Source organism: Bubalus kerabau, chromosome 19 (genome assembly GCF_029407905.1).
Source record: "Bubalus kerabau isolate K-KA32 ecotype Philippines breed swamp buffalo chromosome 19, PCC_UOA_SB_1v2, whole genome shotgun sequence".
Taxonomy (NCBI): Eukaryota; Metazoa; Chordata; class Mammalia; order Artiodactyla; family Bovidae; genus Bubalus; species Bubalus kerabau.
In genome coordinates, this window is record NC_073642.1 from 31,051,678 (window position 1) to 31,068,270 (window position 16,593).

General features: G+C 46.9%; 1 protein-coding gene across 2 annotated transcripts in view; it reads right to left on the reverse strand.

Annotated features, from left to right (window-relative positions):
* The window catches only part of TBC1D2B (TBC1 domain family member 2B), an 89,582-nt gene extending 73,394 nt beyond the window's left edge, over window positions 1–16,188 (reverse strand). For both annotated transcript variants that reach the window (XM_055556760.1, XM_055556759.1), the window contains exon 1: window positions 15,760–16,188. In XM_055556760.1, the coding sequence (XP_055412735.1) occupies window positions 15,760–16,116 (357 nt within the window). In that variant the 5' untranslated portion in view covers window positions 16,117–16,188. The remainder of the gene's footprint in view (window positions 1–15,759) is intronic.
* Window positions 16,189–16,593: the final 405 nt, after the last annotated feature.

Consider the following 16,593-nt stretch of genomic DNA (forward strand, 5'->3'; position numbering starts at 1 on the left):
GTCATATGCTGAGTCTCCCATAACACTGGTCTCTCCATCTCCTACTCAGTCTGCAAAACCCAATTCAAAACGCAAATAAGGCTTACTGACCTGAGCCTGAATGTTCTCTGCACACTCAGAATGGGGAACTCAGAACACCAGACAGCCCAGGACAGCTTCCCATGGCAGTGGCGCCCTCCCTGTGTGTTCTCATTAGTCTAAGTTCCTTGAAGGCAGAGGCAAAACCTTCTGGCCTCAGTATGGTCCAAGATGCCCAGAACAGTGCCTGGAATACAGTTAAACACTCAAATATCTGACTCATCCTCTCCTACGTTCAGCTACTGCTACTGCCTCAAAACGGCTAAAACTCTAGTTCAAATATGGCACCAATCCCAACATGAGAAATCAAGCCAAACATCTGGGAAAGCCATTCTGGTTGTCCCTACACAGCTGCAGGAATGTCCTGGGGAGCTGGGAGGGCAGACAAGGACTGCGTGGGCACAGTCCTTTGAGATGACAGACATCTGCTACATTTAGGCACCATGACCTGAGATGCCAGTTCAGAGAATGGAAACCAGGCCATGCCTCGTCCAGCTTGAGGTGGAATTCAGCCCTTGACAGTTGGCGAGGAGAACCATGTGATGCCCCAGCTGTTCCCACAAGCCTTTGTGCCCAGACCACCAAAAGCCCAAAACCCAGAAGTCAACTCTTGGGGAGATAGGCTCCAGACACCTGTCCCTGCCCTTGGACCCCAGGGACTTCCCTCTCTCCAAGCCTAGCTCTTTCCTTGGTGCTCTGAAAAGTCCCACAATAAAGTTAATTCATCTCAAGATGTGTTTATTAAGGGCCCACCCTGGCAGGCAAGCACAGTACTGGGCACAGGGGCTAGAGCTGCAATTGTGCATACACAGGAGTCAGGCCTCATCTCCTAACTGCATTCTCACTGCACCACAAACTGACCCAAGCCCTCTTACCATCTGGGTCTCCAGCCCTTTGGTAAAGAACCTCCATCTACCAAGACTCAGCACATTTTAGAAGCTATAATAATGCTCATCTCCTTTGGTCCAAAACTCCATTCCTAGGAATCTATCTAAAAGAATCCAAAAGAAGAAAACACCACATACATAGAGATGTTTATTCATTCACTTGGCAAATACTTATTAAGAGCCTGACTTAGGCCAATGCAGCAGTCAACATTAGGGGCAGAGTATTGGGCGAGACCTGGTCAATTCTTGGCTCTTAGACCCTCCCAGTGGGCAAATGGCTTCCTTTACACCTGCAGGAGACAGTCAGAAACATGTTCACAATACAATCAAAATGTAAAACGTGGAACTTCCCTGGTGGTCCAGTGGTTAAGACTCCAAACTTCCAGGGCAGAAGGCCATGAGTTCAATCCCTGGTCAGGGAACTAAGAGCCCACAGGCCACACAGTGCAGAAAAAATTTTCAAAAATTTAAAAATTAAAACAAACAACAAAACATAAAATGCATAGGTATATATTTAAGAAATCCTATGTATCAATAGAAACTTAAAAAGCAAATCCAGCCAAAATTCTAACAAGTTCTTCAAAGCATGACAAAGAGATTACAAAATTAATCTGAAGTTTAATCTTTGAGAATTCTGAAAAAAAAAAAAAAACAAGGTGTGAGGCTTTGACCTACCAAATGGGTAAGCATATTATAAAGCCACAATAATTAAACCAGTACTCTACTGCCAGAGAATCAAAATACAGGGCTAAGTAGATATGAAAATATTTATGCAGCATTTCAAATCAAATCAGTGGAAAAAGTATTAATTATTAAACAAAGGCATTATGACAATGGGCTAAAATTTTGGAAAGAAATAAAAGTATTAAGAATTATGGTCTAGGTTTGACCTAGGCCACAACATAAAAGAAAATAAATTCAACGTTGATTCAAGATTTAAATGCAAAATATAAACCATTTAAATTAGTAGATGATGCCTTTGTAATCAAAGTTAAGTTTCTGTCTCTTTCTGTATCTTGTTAACAACAGTTGCATAGATTTCTGCCAAATTTTAAAGCCACACAGGGATGATCTGACTTTTAATCCAGCCATCGGCATATCAGAAACTGACAAGGAAGATCTGTGCAGAGATCTCCTGAAGAGCTCACACTGAAGCACAACCAGCAGCCACGAGGAATGCCGTGTGCCTTGACGCTGTGGACAAGGAAAACCAACGCTCTCTCAGGACTGAGCCCCACGTCCTCAAAGGGCAGATCTTCAGACTGTAAGCCACACAGCTGCTTCTTGCACAGGCAACTCAAGGGACCTGACTCCAGGCTGAGCAGCAGCAGGGAGGCATTGATTTCCACAGGCTTGATCACTCACCCCGCCAACATGGAAATAATCCCTGCTGTAACATTTCTGTTCTCTAGGAATGTAAACACCTGTCTAAACTCCAAAAAAAAGACAGCAGTGAAAAATGTCTGTGTGTCCAAAACACCATACAAAATTAAAAGACAAAGTGAGAAAAAGACCAAACAACCTCCAAGTTGCTGAGCACAGTGCGGAGTTCCATGGCTTTGCAGGGACACCTCACTCTGTTGGCACTTAAAGAGCTCCTATATGCCTGGGAGTGCCTCCTTAGCTTTAAAAAACAAAAACAAAACCCAATAACAAACCGTAGACTTTTATTTCAAATAATAACAATACCCACGTCTGCTGTGGAAAATCTTAAAAATACAGCAAAACAAAGAAGAAAATAAAATGTACATAACCACATCACCAGTAATAACCTCAGTCAGCACTTTGGAGTATATCCTTTCAGATACTTTTCTATCCATAAATACACATGGCAATTTTCTTTACAAAAATGGAACAAAATTATATAGACTATTTCATAATGTTTCCATTCATATTACTAACAGTATTAGATACTATTAAGTAAATGATTACTGTGTGCCAGACATTGTACTAAACACTTAATACACGCTATCATTTAAAGCTCATAACAAAAAAATAAAGCTCATAGCAATCTCACAAGATGGTATCATCCACTTGCCCAAAGTATTACCTACTGGATTCTGGAGCCTACTGCTGCTGCTGCTGCTGCTAAGTCACTTCAGTCGTGTCCGACTCTGTACGACCCCATAGACAACAGCCCACCAAGCTCCCCTGTCCCTGGGATTCTCCAGGCAAGAACACGGGAGTGGGTTGCCATTTCCTTCTCCAATGCATGAAGGTGAAAAGTGAAAGTGAAGTTGCTCAGTCCTGTCCGACTCTGAGCAATCCCATGGACTGCAGCCTACTGGGCTCCTCCATCCATGGGACTTTCCAGGCAAGAGTACTGGAGTGGGGTGCCATCGCCTTCTCCGATTCTGGAGCCTAACTGAGTTCAAATCCCAGCTCGGCCATTCGCTGGCTGTAATAGCCAAGCTACTTAATGTGCCTCAGATTTCTCATTGGTAAAATGTGAATAACAGGAATCTACTTCACGTTATGCTGTTATGAGGGTTAAATGAGTTGATGCGTGTTAAGCTCAGAACAGTGCTTGGCACACACTAACTACTCATTAGGCATCAACTATCCATATTATCATGATCACTCATGATCTCACAACCAGTTGGCACAGTCAAAATTCAAATCCGGGTCTGTGTTCCCTACTATCAAGGGGAAGAAGGAGAAGTGCATGTCCAAGACAAAGTCCGTCCTCTCAACATTTCAGCAGAAATCTAGAAGTTCCTCTATGGTTTTCTCAGATACTGAAATGTTGATGACCTCAACAACAGCCAAGTTCAATTTAAAGTGTGTTGGCAGACTTCCCTGGAGGTCTAGTGGTTAAGAATCCACCTTGCAATGCAGGTGACACGGGTTCAATCCCTGGTCTGGGAAGAGTCCACATGCCATGGGCCAACTAAACCCATGTGTTACAACTACTGAGCTTGAGCTCTGGATCCCTTGAGCCACAACTACCGAGCCCACACACCACAACTACTGAAGTCCACGCATCCTAGAGCCTGAGCTCCACAACAGAAACCACTGCAATGAGCAGCCTATGCACAGCTTACTGCAGAGTAGCCTGGACTCACTACAACTAGAGAAAGCCTGCATGCAGCAACAAGGACCCAGTGCAGCCAAAAATAAATAAGCTAATAAAAATAAAGCTTTCCAGGTGGCACAGTGGTAAAGAATCCTACCAATGCAGGAGATGTGGATTTGACCCCTGGGTTAGGAAGATCCCCTGGAGTAGGAAATGGCAACCCACTCCAGGATTTTTGTCTGGAAAATTCCATGGACAGAGGAGCCTAGAGGAGCATAGTCCATGGGGTGGTAAAGAGTCAGACATGACTGAGTGAGCACGCACGCACACTAAATAAAAATAGTATGTTGGTTTCCTGGATAAAAACAACTCCCACATCAGAGGCTGGGCTCTCTGACAGTACAGAAGGTCCTCAGGACATCAAAGGAATGGGTGGGGTCAGCACAGTTTCACTGGGTTAGAGACAGCATGACCATCAATTGGCTATAAAGTTCTCCCACTGGATGCTCTGAGCCACAGTTCTGCTCTAAAGACATTTCTTTTAAAATAGACTGCAGTGAGCAATAACAAGACTAAACATAAACAAATATGCAGAAGAAAGGAACTGTTCTCCAATATAAAAGGATCACAAGGTCTCTAAGTCTGAAAGACCCTTTCGTCAGTCTCTCAGATTCTCGCTCCCTGTCGTTCATCTGGTTCTTCAACCTCGGGCCTCTGCAAGAGTATCCTAACTGGTCTTGCTGTCCTCAGCCTCCCTCCCCAAACCCCCTTACATGCAGCCAACAAAATCATATGTTTGTCCCATGCTTAGAACTCTCTAGTGGCTCCCAAGTGCTGAGCAATGTGGCATGGTCACCTGATCCATGCTGCCCCACACTCCACGGGACTAGAAACTTTCTTTCCCCACCCAACAGGCGCACAGAAGCCAGCTGAGCTTCAATGACCCCTGCTCCTACCGCACTAAACCCACATGCAAATGCCTACTCGCTCCTCAAGATCTAGTTCACACGTCCTATCTAGGAGGCCATCTGATATCTCTTACAGAACCTATCTTGCGTACGTGATAGTGACACAGCACTTCAGTTGCCCACTTAGGTTGTGAACTCTGGGCTCCTCCCCAAAGGGTCAGGGCCGACTGCATAACCGACAGTCACCGTGGAGTCACAAGGAGAATACAGACTAGGTTTGCTAAGTCATATAAAGCAATCGAGACTGCATGGATAGTCTGACTCAGTCATATCTTGAAAGGATATGCAATGCCTGTTCATAATCAAGGAATTTTCATTTCTTAAATCTAAAGAAGGGTATTTGGGGTCTCCCTGGCAATCCAGGGCTTAAGACTCGGCGCTTTCACTGCCATAGCCTGGGTTCAATCTCTGGTTGGGAAACTAAGATCTGGCAAGCCCCAAGGTGCAGCAAAAAAAAAAAAAAAAAACCAGAAAGAAAGAAGGTTATTTTGGATTTCCAAGGTACTTCTTCCATAAGCAATAAAAAGCACAAGAATATCATAAATAGCCTGATAATGCAAAACACATCTCAGATGAAAAAAAGACTACAATCTCATATCTGATAAATAATTTTAGGTTCCAAATTTTCTTCTGAACATTTCAAAATCATGAGCTTGAAAACAATCTCAAGGGATCTGGCCCACTACCAATGGTGAAAAAAAAAAAAGGCAGTTTTTTTCAAAAACCCCTGGGAAGGTTTTGAAATCTTGTTTCAGCCCAGCAACAGACAGTTAGAAGGGAAATAATACTGAGTCTCCTGGCTCCTTGGAAAACGAAGTGCGACTATAGAGACCCCCAACTCCTCTAGTAACATCCTAAGTTCTTACTGCTTTGTCTTTTTAAACTGCTATCCTGAAGTCGGCATTTTCATATAACTTATTACGCAAAATAATTACATGAATTCTCATCTAAAGAACCTAGACCTCCCACCATCACTTTCCCTGAACAGTCTGAGAGGGAGGGGGCAGCCTCTCCCCCAGAAGCTGTCCCTCTTCTCCCTCATTCTGGGAGGTGGTAGTCTGAGGAGTTTTGCCATTTCTAACTCTCAAGCATCTTCTTTTAAAAAGCAAACACCTTGAGAGAACAGATACTCCTTAAACCCATCCTTAACAGTTTAACAGAGATTAAACTAGGAGAAGAGTGCCTACACACACACAAATGTGTGTTACAGGAAAAGAGGTCAATAAAGTTAATTGGGCTCGCGAGGGGCCTGGCCTAGATGACAGATTTCACCAAGACACAGGCAAGGACAAGGCCACTCTCTGGGCCTGTTCTTCCCTGCAGGAAATGTGGAAGCCTGTCAAAACGCTTTCTGTTTCAGACGGAAGGAGAGCATGTGGCCTCCGAGTGGCCACAGGGCTGCATTCCTACAGCTCCCTATCAGCTCTGCCATTGCACAATAAGAGAGTGCCAGGGTTTTATGAGCTCAGGATAAACAAGAACTCCTGTAGCAATGGCAAGCAAACGGGTGAACAGCCCCACGCCACCCCTGCCTGCGATGATTTCCACACACCATGCAATACTGCAACGTTCTGGCTTGATGTTTTTTAACTTAAAAGGAGGACACAGGAATGACTGACTTAATATGAAGTTTTATGATCTGGGGTTTGGGAGGGGCAGACTCCCAGGCTCCACCCATCGGAGATTACAGGGAACATGGGAACCTGGTACCAAAAATCTGCTTGAACTTTCAGTCAATTTACTGGAGTGTTTGGGAAGCATGTTGATTTCTAACAGTCTTTTTAAGATAGAGCTGGTATCTCAGGAAAGTGCCAGATGGTTCTCCTATATCAAACCCCTCTCTGGGTGAAAAGCCAGAGGCTCTACAAGTCTCCTTACCAGCTATTTGGTGGTGGTGATTATTAAAACCCCCTCTCCCAGAAACACCCTAAGGATGGCCTCCAGGAGCTTCCCTCTGAATGGCCCAGGAGGAATCCTAGCACACAGGGGTGTGCCAGCAACTAAGTGATCAGCATGGGGGACAGAAACATCAGGGCTACTGGGGAGAGGGAGTCACAGGCCCCAAACCATTGCTCTAGAGCAAAGAAACTCAGAATGCAAAGAAGGTGGGCAGATATAAACCACAGAGTGTCAACCTAAGGATAAAGGGCTCACACTTCACTGGTCTCCACCCACGCAGTTTAGTTATTTCTAGTCCACTCAGAAAACCATCCTCTCACAGGGCCAGTCTTTACTTCATGGTCAAAGAGGACATTCATTCATGATCTAGAAGACAGCAGTGTTTCTCAAAGAGAGGACCAGAGGTCTGCAGCAGAAGGGGTGGGACAGTGGATAAGGAAGCAGATTCCTGAGGTCCACCCTGGCCAACCAACTAAACCGGAATCTCTGGGGGGAACCCCCACCACCTGCATTTTAGCAGGATCCCAGGAGGCGCCTTCCCCACACTAAACTGAGAACCACAATTCTCCAGGAGATGTCCTTTAAAGGACAGAAAGCAAAGAGAGCCTTATCAGCATGTTACCTCCGGGACAGTAAATGTAAGAGAGCTGTAAACTGTGAAGCTTAAAAAACTGGTTCACTTCTGAGGCCAGAGGGCATGGCTGACAGAGCAGCAAGAGAAAAAAACACACACGAAGGGTTAGTTTTCCTCTGCACAGAGGAAAGGCGCCAAAGAGAAGGCTCCTGAACATGGATGTGTAAGTCTAGTCCCTGCCAGGGAAACACCACTAATGTCTATTATCAATCAACCCCCACTGAAGTTTATCATCTGTATTGTTAATTTCCAATCTCCATGTGACTAAACATCTTACATCTGTACCACAGTACCTAAGACATAAATGTGTAATTTTACAATCTGTGTCCAACAACTAAAAACAGAAGAAGCCCTATTTCCTACTAAGGGAGTAAGATGGAAATGTGAAGCAAATAGCATAAAACACTGGGTTTAAAATACTAAATATCACTCAGGTGTGTGTGTGGAGGGGGTTGGTTAGTGCCAGGGCTGCAGCTAACTAGCTATGGGACTCAGTTTCTTACTCGGTCATACAAGGAGCAAGACAGGCTGATCTGAGGGTCTCGTCAGTACTGACTCAGGGATAATGACCCTTGGAACAAAAACACTGATGACCTCCTCCACCTCACAGATGATGACAATGCTCTAATGACACCCAGGGCTGCACAGAACAAGCTCCCCGAGGCCAGAGGCAACACCTGATTCGCACTGGATGCCCATCAGGGCCTTGCCCAACCAAGGTTGTTAGGTGAATGGCCAGTGGCTGCATCAGATTTCCAAATGCAGGCCCCTTTTCTGCAAGCACAGTCTCTCCTGGACATCACAGAGCTGGAAAGGGAAATGAAAACTGGGCTCACTGCCTAGAGATAATTCCTATAATCCAGGATCAACATCTCTGATAGCACTGGCCTGTCCGCCTCCAGTCTACCTCTAGGCCTGACACCCCAACAAGTTCTCGCCTGAGGGCGGACTGCTCAAGGAACGTCTGCTCTTTCCAGGAGGGCTGACCTTGGAAAGGGCCAGTTGTTGTTTAGTCCCTAAATTGTGTCTGATTCTTTCACATCCCCACAGACTGTAGCCTGCCAGGCTTCTCTGCCCATGATATTTCCCAGGCAAGAATACTGCAGTGGGTTGCCATTCTCTTATCCAGGGGATCTTCCCAACCCAGGGATTGAACCTGCATCTCCCGCATTGGGAGGCAGATTCTTTACCACTGAGCCACCAGGGAAGGAGGCCAAAGGATCTCAGCTCCTGACTGTCCCCTTCTCCTCCAGATTCCAGTTCTCCCACACAATCAATCAAAAAAAAAGTTAAGCAATGGCCTGGCATACAAACTCATGAAAAGATGCTGATTCCCATTCAACTGGGAATACTTCTCGCTCACCCAAAATGAACGAAATCTTTGAACAGCTATACAATTACACCAAAACCTAGCCAACTCCTCAGCCCATTTCTCCAGGGATTATCTCGATGTTCAGTCATACAGACCTCCCCAATTCGGCAATGCCCAGGGAAATTATGGTACGAACCACAGATTTCTGGCCCCGGGTGATATCCAAATCTGTACTTCACCTTCAGGCTTCCCTGCCCGCCTCTTCATTTACTATGGAAAGATTCCAGACCTCCCTCAGAATCAAAAAACTTGCAGACACTTGATGTTTACTCCCAGTGATGAATACTACAGACAAATATGGTTTCTCTCCAAAGTTTTTTTTTTCAAAGCTATCAGGTGCTAATCTATTTTTAAAGTCTCAGCACTGTAGTTTCTTAAACAGAAAATTTTCACTGCCCTATCTGCAGAAAAAGCATGATGCTTATGACATGGTGGATGCTCAAAAATATTTTCTAAAGGGAGAAATGGACATTGCAAACCTCCTTCTGACCACGCAACACGAGCACACCACACCCCCACCCCAAAAGGAAATAAGGGTCTGAAGTGTTCATTCAATCCAACCAATATACACAGGGCATCTAATCTGTGGCTGACACTCCACTAAGTATTAAGGCTGATGTGGTGACCAAGAAGTATAAGTTCTCAGGAAACCCACACTCTAGCAGGACATAGCATCAGATGCTCAAAAACCAAAACAGGACAAGACCCATTTTAGGGAGGAATGCCATCCTGAATCTGTCCATTTGGGGTTTCCTATGCTGCTTGGTGAGCTATTATTTACTGGGTGATCATGAAACCCACAGCCTCTCCAGAGACTGCCTTAGCCTCCTGACTCTCGGGGCTTCCCTCGCACATACAAGCCCCCAGTGTGTTCACTTCACCAAGTTCTCTAAGTACAGTATTTAGCAGAACATTAGTCAGAAGCATCACTACTTCCTAATTCACCATATTGTAATATTCACTCTGTGAAAGTGAGCAAAATCCACTGAGGACTGGCCCGGCCAGGATGTAGGTAAACACCCACTCAAATGTCATTAAGACCCTGCTATAGCAACCTCCAACCTTGTGGCACCAGGGACCAGATTCTTTGGTGGAAGACAACTTTTCCCTGGACTGGGGTGGTGGCGGGGGTGTGGATGGTTCAGGCAGTGATGCGAGTGATGGGAGCAGTGGGAAGCAGCAGATGCAGTTTCACTCACCCGCCACTCACCTCCTCTGTGTGGCCTGCTTCCTAAGAGGCTGCAGACCAGTACTGGATCACAGACCGGGGGCTGGGGACCCCTGCCCTACTATACAAATCTCTAAAAGAACTGAAAATTCCTAGTCAAAACGCCTTCTGCTCCCACAACTGGAGAGTCATTTCTACAATAATAGGATTCTTTTCTTCCTTTGGACAGAGGGTTATTATCTATATTTTGTTCTATGGGAAGGCTGATGGGTGAAGGCAGCTGAACAAGGAGACCATCCACCCCTCAGAAGCCTCAGTGAGATGGGAGCGCTGGTGCTCACCAGCTCTCAACCTGAATGCACGCAACAGTTCCCTCCACAGGGGAAGGAAATTGGCAACATGCATGCCTGTGAGCAGAGCAAGCGGGACAGGAGAGAAGGCAAGGAAGGCGGCCGTGAGGAATGCTGCAGGAAAGGCAGCCCAGTGCAGCCAGGGAGCCCTGAGCCAGCAGCCCCGGCTCATTTCTGAGCTTAAGTGCTGCTTAAGAGGCAACGGACTACCAGATCTCCAACTCTGCATTTATCTTCTTTAAAACCTGTCTGCCGGTGCATAACATATTAATATTTCAACTCCTAATACACAAGACATCTTCCAACATAATTAGATGAAAATACTGGCCATGATCCAACCATCAGTTTGGGAGGGAAAAAAAAGAAAAACATAACTATTTGTCAAGCCCCGCTGAAAAGTCTTCGCGTATTCCTACAGCGAGGGCCACAAGGCCCTCCCCACCACCCAGCTGCCATTGGGCATTCCTTGAATCCCCTACACACTCAGACGTGCCCAAGGGTCTCTGCTCCTGCCATTCCTCTCCTTAGAGCACTCCGCTGCTCTCTCCACTCCTCCAGTTAACATCAATGTGCCTTTTATACCTCAGCTCAAAAGTCACTTTCTCAAGAAGTCTTCCCTCCTCCCTTCAAACTAGATCCAGAGCCCCCGTTACACAGGCATCCCGTCTCTTTTCCTTTTAAACTTCACAGAACTGGTTGGTGTTGTTTTATTTTAATTAAAGCCTGTCTCTGGGCTACCCAGAAAACTCTTCAAGGACAGGAACTATGCTCACCTTGTTCAATCCATACCCGCAGTGCCTAAGCATAGCGCGTGAGAATGAGTGAACAAATGAATGAGAAGTGCCCGGCCAGGCCTTCCTAAAACACCAGCGTCAGTGCACTATGGCTGAGGATCACATCTAGCCTAATGCCTGACTTTACACAGTTATAAGTCAAGGACGGTTTTTACATTTTCAAATAGTTAAAAAAAAAAAAACCAAAAGAACTGCATTTTATGATGTGGAAATTACATGACATTCATATCTCATAGTCCATAAACAAAAATGATGGGAACACATCTACGCTCATTCTACAGCTGTTTCTGTACTAGAACGTCAGAGCAGAGTAGTCCCAGAGTCGGCACAGGTGCAAGACCTCAAATATTTACCACGTAACCACTCACTCACTGCCACAACAATGCCCCCAGAGTCTAAGCTGCAGGCATGAAATACGAGAGACATGAAAATTAAGGACTGATGGTAATCCCCCTTCTGGATCCCTGATGCCTGTTATATTCACTGAGCATTCCCTGAATGGCAGCCACCTCCATGACACGTGGTGAGAATGTCATTTGAGACATTTGAGAATTCTGGCTGATCACTTCTAAAGGGTTGGAGCTCACACCAAAACCAAGGCTTACTGGGTAACCGCCTTCTACTCATTCATTCAACAAATGTCTACCTGGGCACCTACTTTGTGCAGGCGCTGTTCTGGGAGGCGAGGATACAAACAGCGGCCCTTGGGGGTCCTCCTGAGCAGGAAATAGTGGGGCAGCTACACTACAGTGAGGCCTGTATGACAGGCAGTGGGAGACAGAGAGACTCTGTGATTCCACACCCACGAAACTGCACCTACTTTTAAGGAACATACTCGTTGGGAAGCCACAACAAACCCATGAAAAGTTACATCTTGATAAAAGATTTAACTAACACTTCAAGACCCCTGAGCAGACGCCCCAGGGACACACAGCTTAGCAGAACCATTTAGCCAAGAATGCCGGTACACCCCATCTATTTTGTACTGCACACACTATGATTACCCAAGCTAACAAATGTTTGTCATTAAACTGAGAGCAGTTTCAACACCAGAGAATGTGCGTCCTTCCCACAAAAGTGGGTTAAGAATAGGCATGCATGATTGTTCTGTTACGTGTGGCTCAAAAACCAACACACATGTCCATTTGCACACCACATGCCTTCAAGAAACAGAGCAGGGGCAGTGGGGTGAATCTGCTGACGGTCTGATGATGCTCCTCACTCTGGGGACTGCAGAAGTCGGGCAGGGCAGGGCCATTCAAGCTTTCCTCCCAGTCAGTCACGTGCTCTCCTTCTCTGGGACAGCTCACTCCAGAACTGACTCCTGTGTCTCAGATCCCAGCAAAGCTCAGTGAGTAGCCTCTAGCACCTCTACACACACACACACACACACAGCACCACAAGAAGCATCAGTTTCTATCTGACTGTTGTAGCAGTTTCCAAATGTCCAGTAACAAGTACCATACATCCTGGCAAAGAATCAGTAGGTACAATGTTGCTGGTGCTTTCATTCTGTATGAAAAGGACAGAAATTTAATGCATTACAAGAAAAACCATGACTTCTAATCCCAAGCCATTGAAATAGAAGTTTAAAAAAAAAAAAGAAGAAGAAGACTTGTCAAAACAGATAAGAGAATTAGATACCTGGCATTTTGGACACTCACTGTTCCTAGAGTCTACTATCCAAGAAGGTCTCAGTCTATCTTCATGATCTCAGACAAATCACATTCCCTTTCTGGCCTCCATTCCCTCATCGGTAAAATAAGGCATGGACCACATCTCTGAGTTTAGGAACAGAAAAGTTTACTAAGAAATTCCAATATCAGCTTTCATTAAGACTCAAGCAGTAAAACATTTTGGAAAAGTTCAACAAAACCACAGCTCTTCCAGAGTAGGCAGAAAGTCACTTTAAAATAAGAACCATATGATAATACAATAAGCAAACTGATTTTTTTTTCTTTTTAACCCATCAAAAGAAATGGTATCTATAAAATTATATACATTAGCTAAGCCTTGAGTAGGGATTAATCCTCACTAACCTACAACCCCCTTAGAAATCAAGGTCTGCGCTACAGCTGAGCAGCCCTAAACCGAAGCATTGAAGTTTATGGGAATCAGTTCTTGGATGTGAAAGGTGAAAAGAAAGATAAATTGCTAGTTTCCACTTTTACCACCAGAAAATTTTTACTCCCACAGCTCAGAAGGAATCACCGTACCCTAAATTCATCTTTCTTAAAAGACACTCCTTACTCTGAAACCCTGCATTCTGACTGCTCTCTTCTTTTGAAGAGCCTAGTCTGTGTTTCCATTTCCACTGTTTTTACAAAGCAGACCCTTGGCCTCAGGCATGCTCTCTTATTCTATGACTAATTCAGCTTTACATACCAAAATGTTCCACAGTCAGTAACCCACGTGAAGATCCATTTCATTTTAAAAAAAAAAAAAAGAGAGAGAGAGAAAAATTCTGAACACAGAAAAAGATAAACAGAATAATAAAACAAACACCACCTGGTGCTAGAAATAAAACACTGCGAAGACAGTGGATGCCCCCGGGCGCCCATTTCCACTCACACTCCCCTCTCTTCCCAAGTGGGAACCACCATCCTGAATGCAGGGCTCATCACCCCAACAGAGCTCTCCCATTCCCACACAGCATACGCATCTACATGACCTCAATTTTTACATGAATCATACCTCTGTATGCGATCTGTAACTTTGTTTTTCCTTCTCAATTTTATGTTTACGGGAGTCATGCATGTTGACACTTACGGCTCTCGTTCCTGTATGTTCGCTGCTGCATAATATTCCACTACACGACCATACTACATAATGGCCCAAAACACTACTTGTTTCTCATGGATGCCATGTACTGCCTACTCTGTGCCGGCCATTTTCCAGAATTCTCAAAAGTAACCAGTGAGGACGGTAAGATTCCAATTAGGCAGAAGAAGAAACTGGGACAGAGAGGTTGTGTAATTTGCTCAACGCCTGTGAGCGGCAAATTCAAGCCATAAGTTTAAGTCCACCCAACTCTAAAGCCACACTCTTGATACTGCATTTTGTAGCCCCACTTATGTAGATACCTCCACCATTCAAAAAATTGTAATGAAAATATCTGAAAGAGGGCTCCAAAGTCATCTGAGAAAATCTGAAACAGGATGCTCTATTTTCTGTTTTGACAAACAATTATACAGGAAATTCAGCTGTACAAAGGGACAGTCCACGATAGTGAGGACGAGTCTTTCTTTGGCAAAAAGTCCCTGTGTACTTGCTAGGGTCACTCCGAAGTTTACACAAATGCTTCTAAGTAAACCCCAGTTGAACTACAACTCTGCTTGGCTTCCTTTGGAGAACCAGGCTGTCTGCACCCACTTCAAGAAGGGATGGAAGAATCTAAAAGGACACAAGAACACAAGTCATCAGACTCTGCTTGCAACAGCAAGAACTGAGTTGACAAAACTCTGAAAAACGACCTCGGGGAGCAGCTCCAATTGCTGCTGGCTTCGGAGATCCCGGGAACGGCCCTGTGCTTACAACGCCAAGGGCGCTAGGCTCAGCCCACTCTGCTGTCTACTTGGCCAGCTCTGCAGAGAGTTTTCATACATCCCAGCCCAGCCCTGCTGCTCTGGAGAAACCCAGCTTGTAATACGGAAGAGGAGAGAGACAGAGAGGAGTGAGGGTGGAGGCTCACAGGAACCAGGCAAGGAGGGAGCCTGGGAGAGAGATCAGACTTCAGGCCAAGGCCCAGACACTCAGGTGCTGGAAGCAGGAGGGCCCCTAGGAGATGATGGGAGCCCCCCAAGAACGAGGGGGGAGGAGGGGCTTCTGAGCACCAGGGTGACTCCTGATGTAAGTTCCATGCTTCAACACAGGAAGCTTCAAATGGGCAAGGCAGGACTGGTTGAAGGAACCCTTTCCTTCCTCTCCCCGCCAAAGCAGGGAGAAGCAAACAGGCTCTGCTACTGACTGACTGAACTTAGCAGCAGTGTCCCTGCCCACTCTGGAGGGGACTGCAGTGGATTCTCTCTAAAAGCCCTGCCATCTCTGACTGTCTCTGTCTATAATCTTGGATGTCATCATATTTACCAGTGGTTAGCGTATATTTCATGTAATCCCAACTCCCCCAAGAAGTACATACTACTACTATCCCCATTTTACAGATGAGGCAGCTGAAGAGAGTAATAATTTGGTCAAGGACAGGAAGCCTACAGTCATGAATGCCTAGGAGGGTTACATAGGACATCCACAGGAGAGGGGTGAGGAGGGGAGGGGAGGTGGACAGAGAAGGACCCGAGGGAGGGCGCAGAGGGTGATAAAGGGTCAAGGGGCTGAGGAGCGCCCAGCTATTCTGGTCTAAACTCAGGTGAAAAGCTTGAGATGGGGACACGGGGACAGAGTCTGAGAAAGAAACGGGGAAAGGCTGGCAGACGGGCTTTAGAAAAGGGAGGGTGGACGGAGAAAGTCAGATGGGCAGAGGAGCTGGGCTGAGCTGGGTGCCAGGGGGCAGTCCCAAGGCTAAGCAGGGGAACCGCAGAAGGGCGTGCGCGCGCGTCCCCGGGAGGCAGGTGCTGGGCTGCAGGGGCGCGGTCCCACCTTGAGCACCGTGACGGCTCCCGCGCTGTGCACCTGGAAGTGAGCGGGCGGCTCCGCGCCGGGCTCGGCCGCCTCGTCGGGGCCCGAGTAGCTGAAGCAGGCGTCTGCGATGTCCAGGTGGCCGAGGGGCAGCGCGTCCTGCGGGCTCTTGAAGTAGTAGAGGTAGCAGCGGCGCGCGTCGAACACGAACCAGCGGTTGCGGTAGCCGCGCAGCGGGCCCTTACCGGACAGCTTCTGCAGGTAGCCGCACAGCCGCGCCGGCTCCCGCCCCGGCCCAGCCCCAGGCTCCGCCGCGGTCCCCGGGGCCGCGCCCTCGCCACCGCTGCCCTCCTCCCCGCGGGCCGCGGGCCCCGGCATTGCCAGCCAGCGCGCCAACCGCCGGCGCCCGGGCCCCCAGCGCCTCGGCGCCACCGCCGCCGCCGCTGCCGCGCCCCCTCCCCTGAGCCCCGCCGCTCCGCACGGCTTGCGAGCGCGCAAAGCAGTCTGGGACTTGTAGTCCCACCCCCGCCCGCCCCCAGGAACGCCCGCTTCGACCCGGGGCTCTCCCGCAGGCACCCCAGAGGCAGGTCAGGTAGCATCACCGCCTGCCTTCTGTGCCTTTGTGTAACCTGGGCTCAAAACCCCCCGTTGCCAAGCTGAAACATTGTTCCGTTTCTTTATGGGAGTGTGAACTTGCAGTTCTCAAAAATCCATCAGTGTCCCCTTGAAATTGTACATTTCTCTCTATATAAATTATAACCTCAGTGCAAAACTTTGTTTTTAAATTTCTGCCCTGCCAGATTCATAGGCTAGTATTGCACAACCGAGAGAGCTTATTGCTTGGCGCCGAGTGGG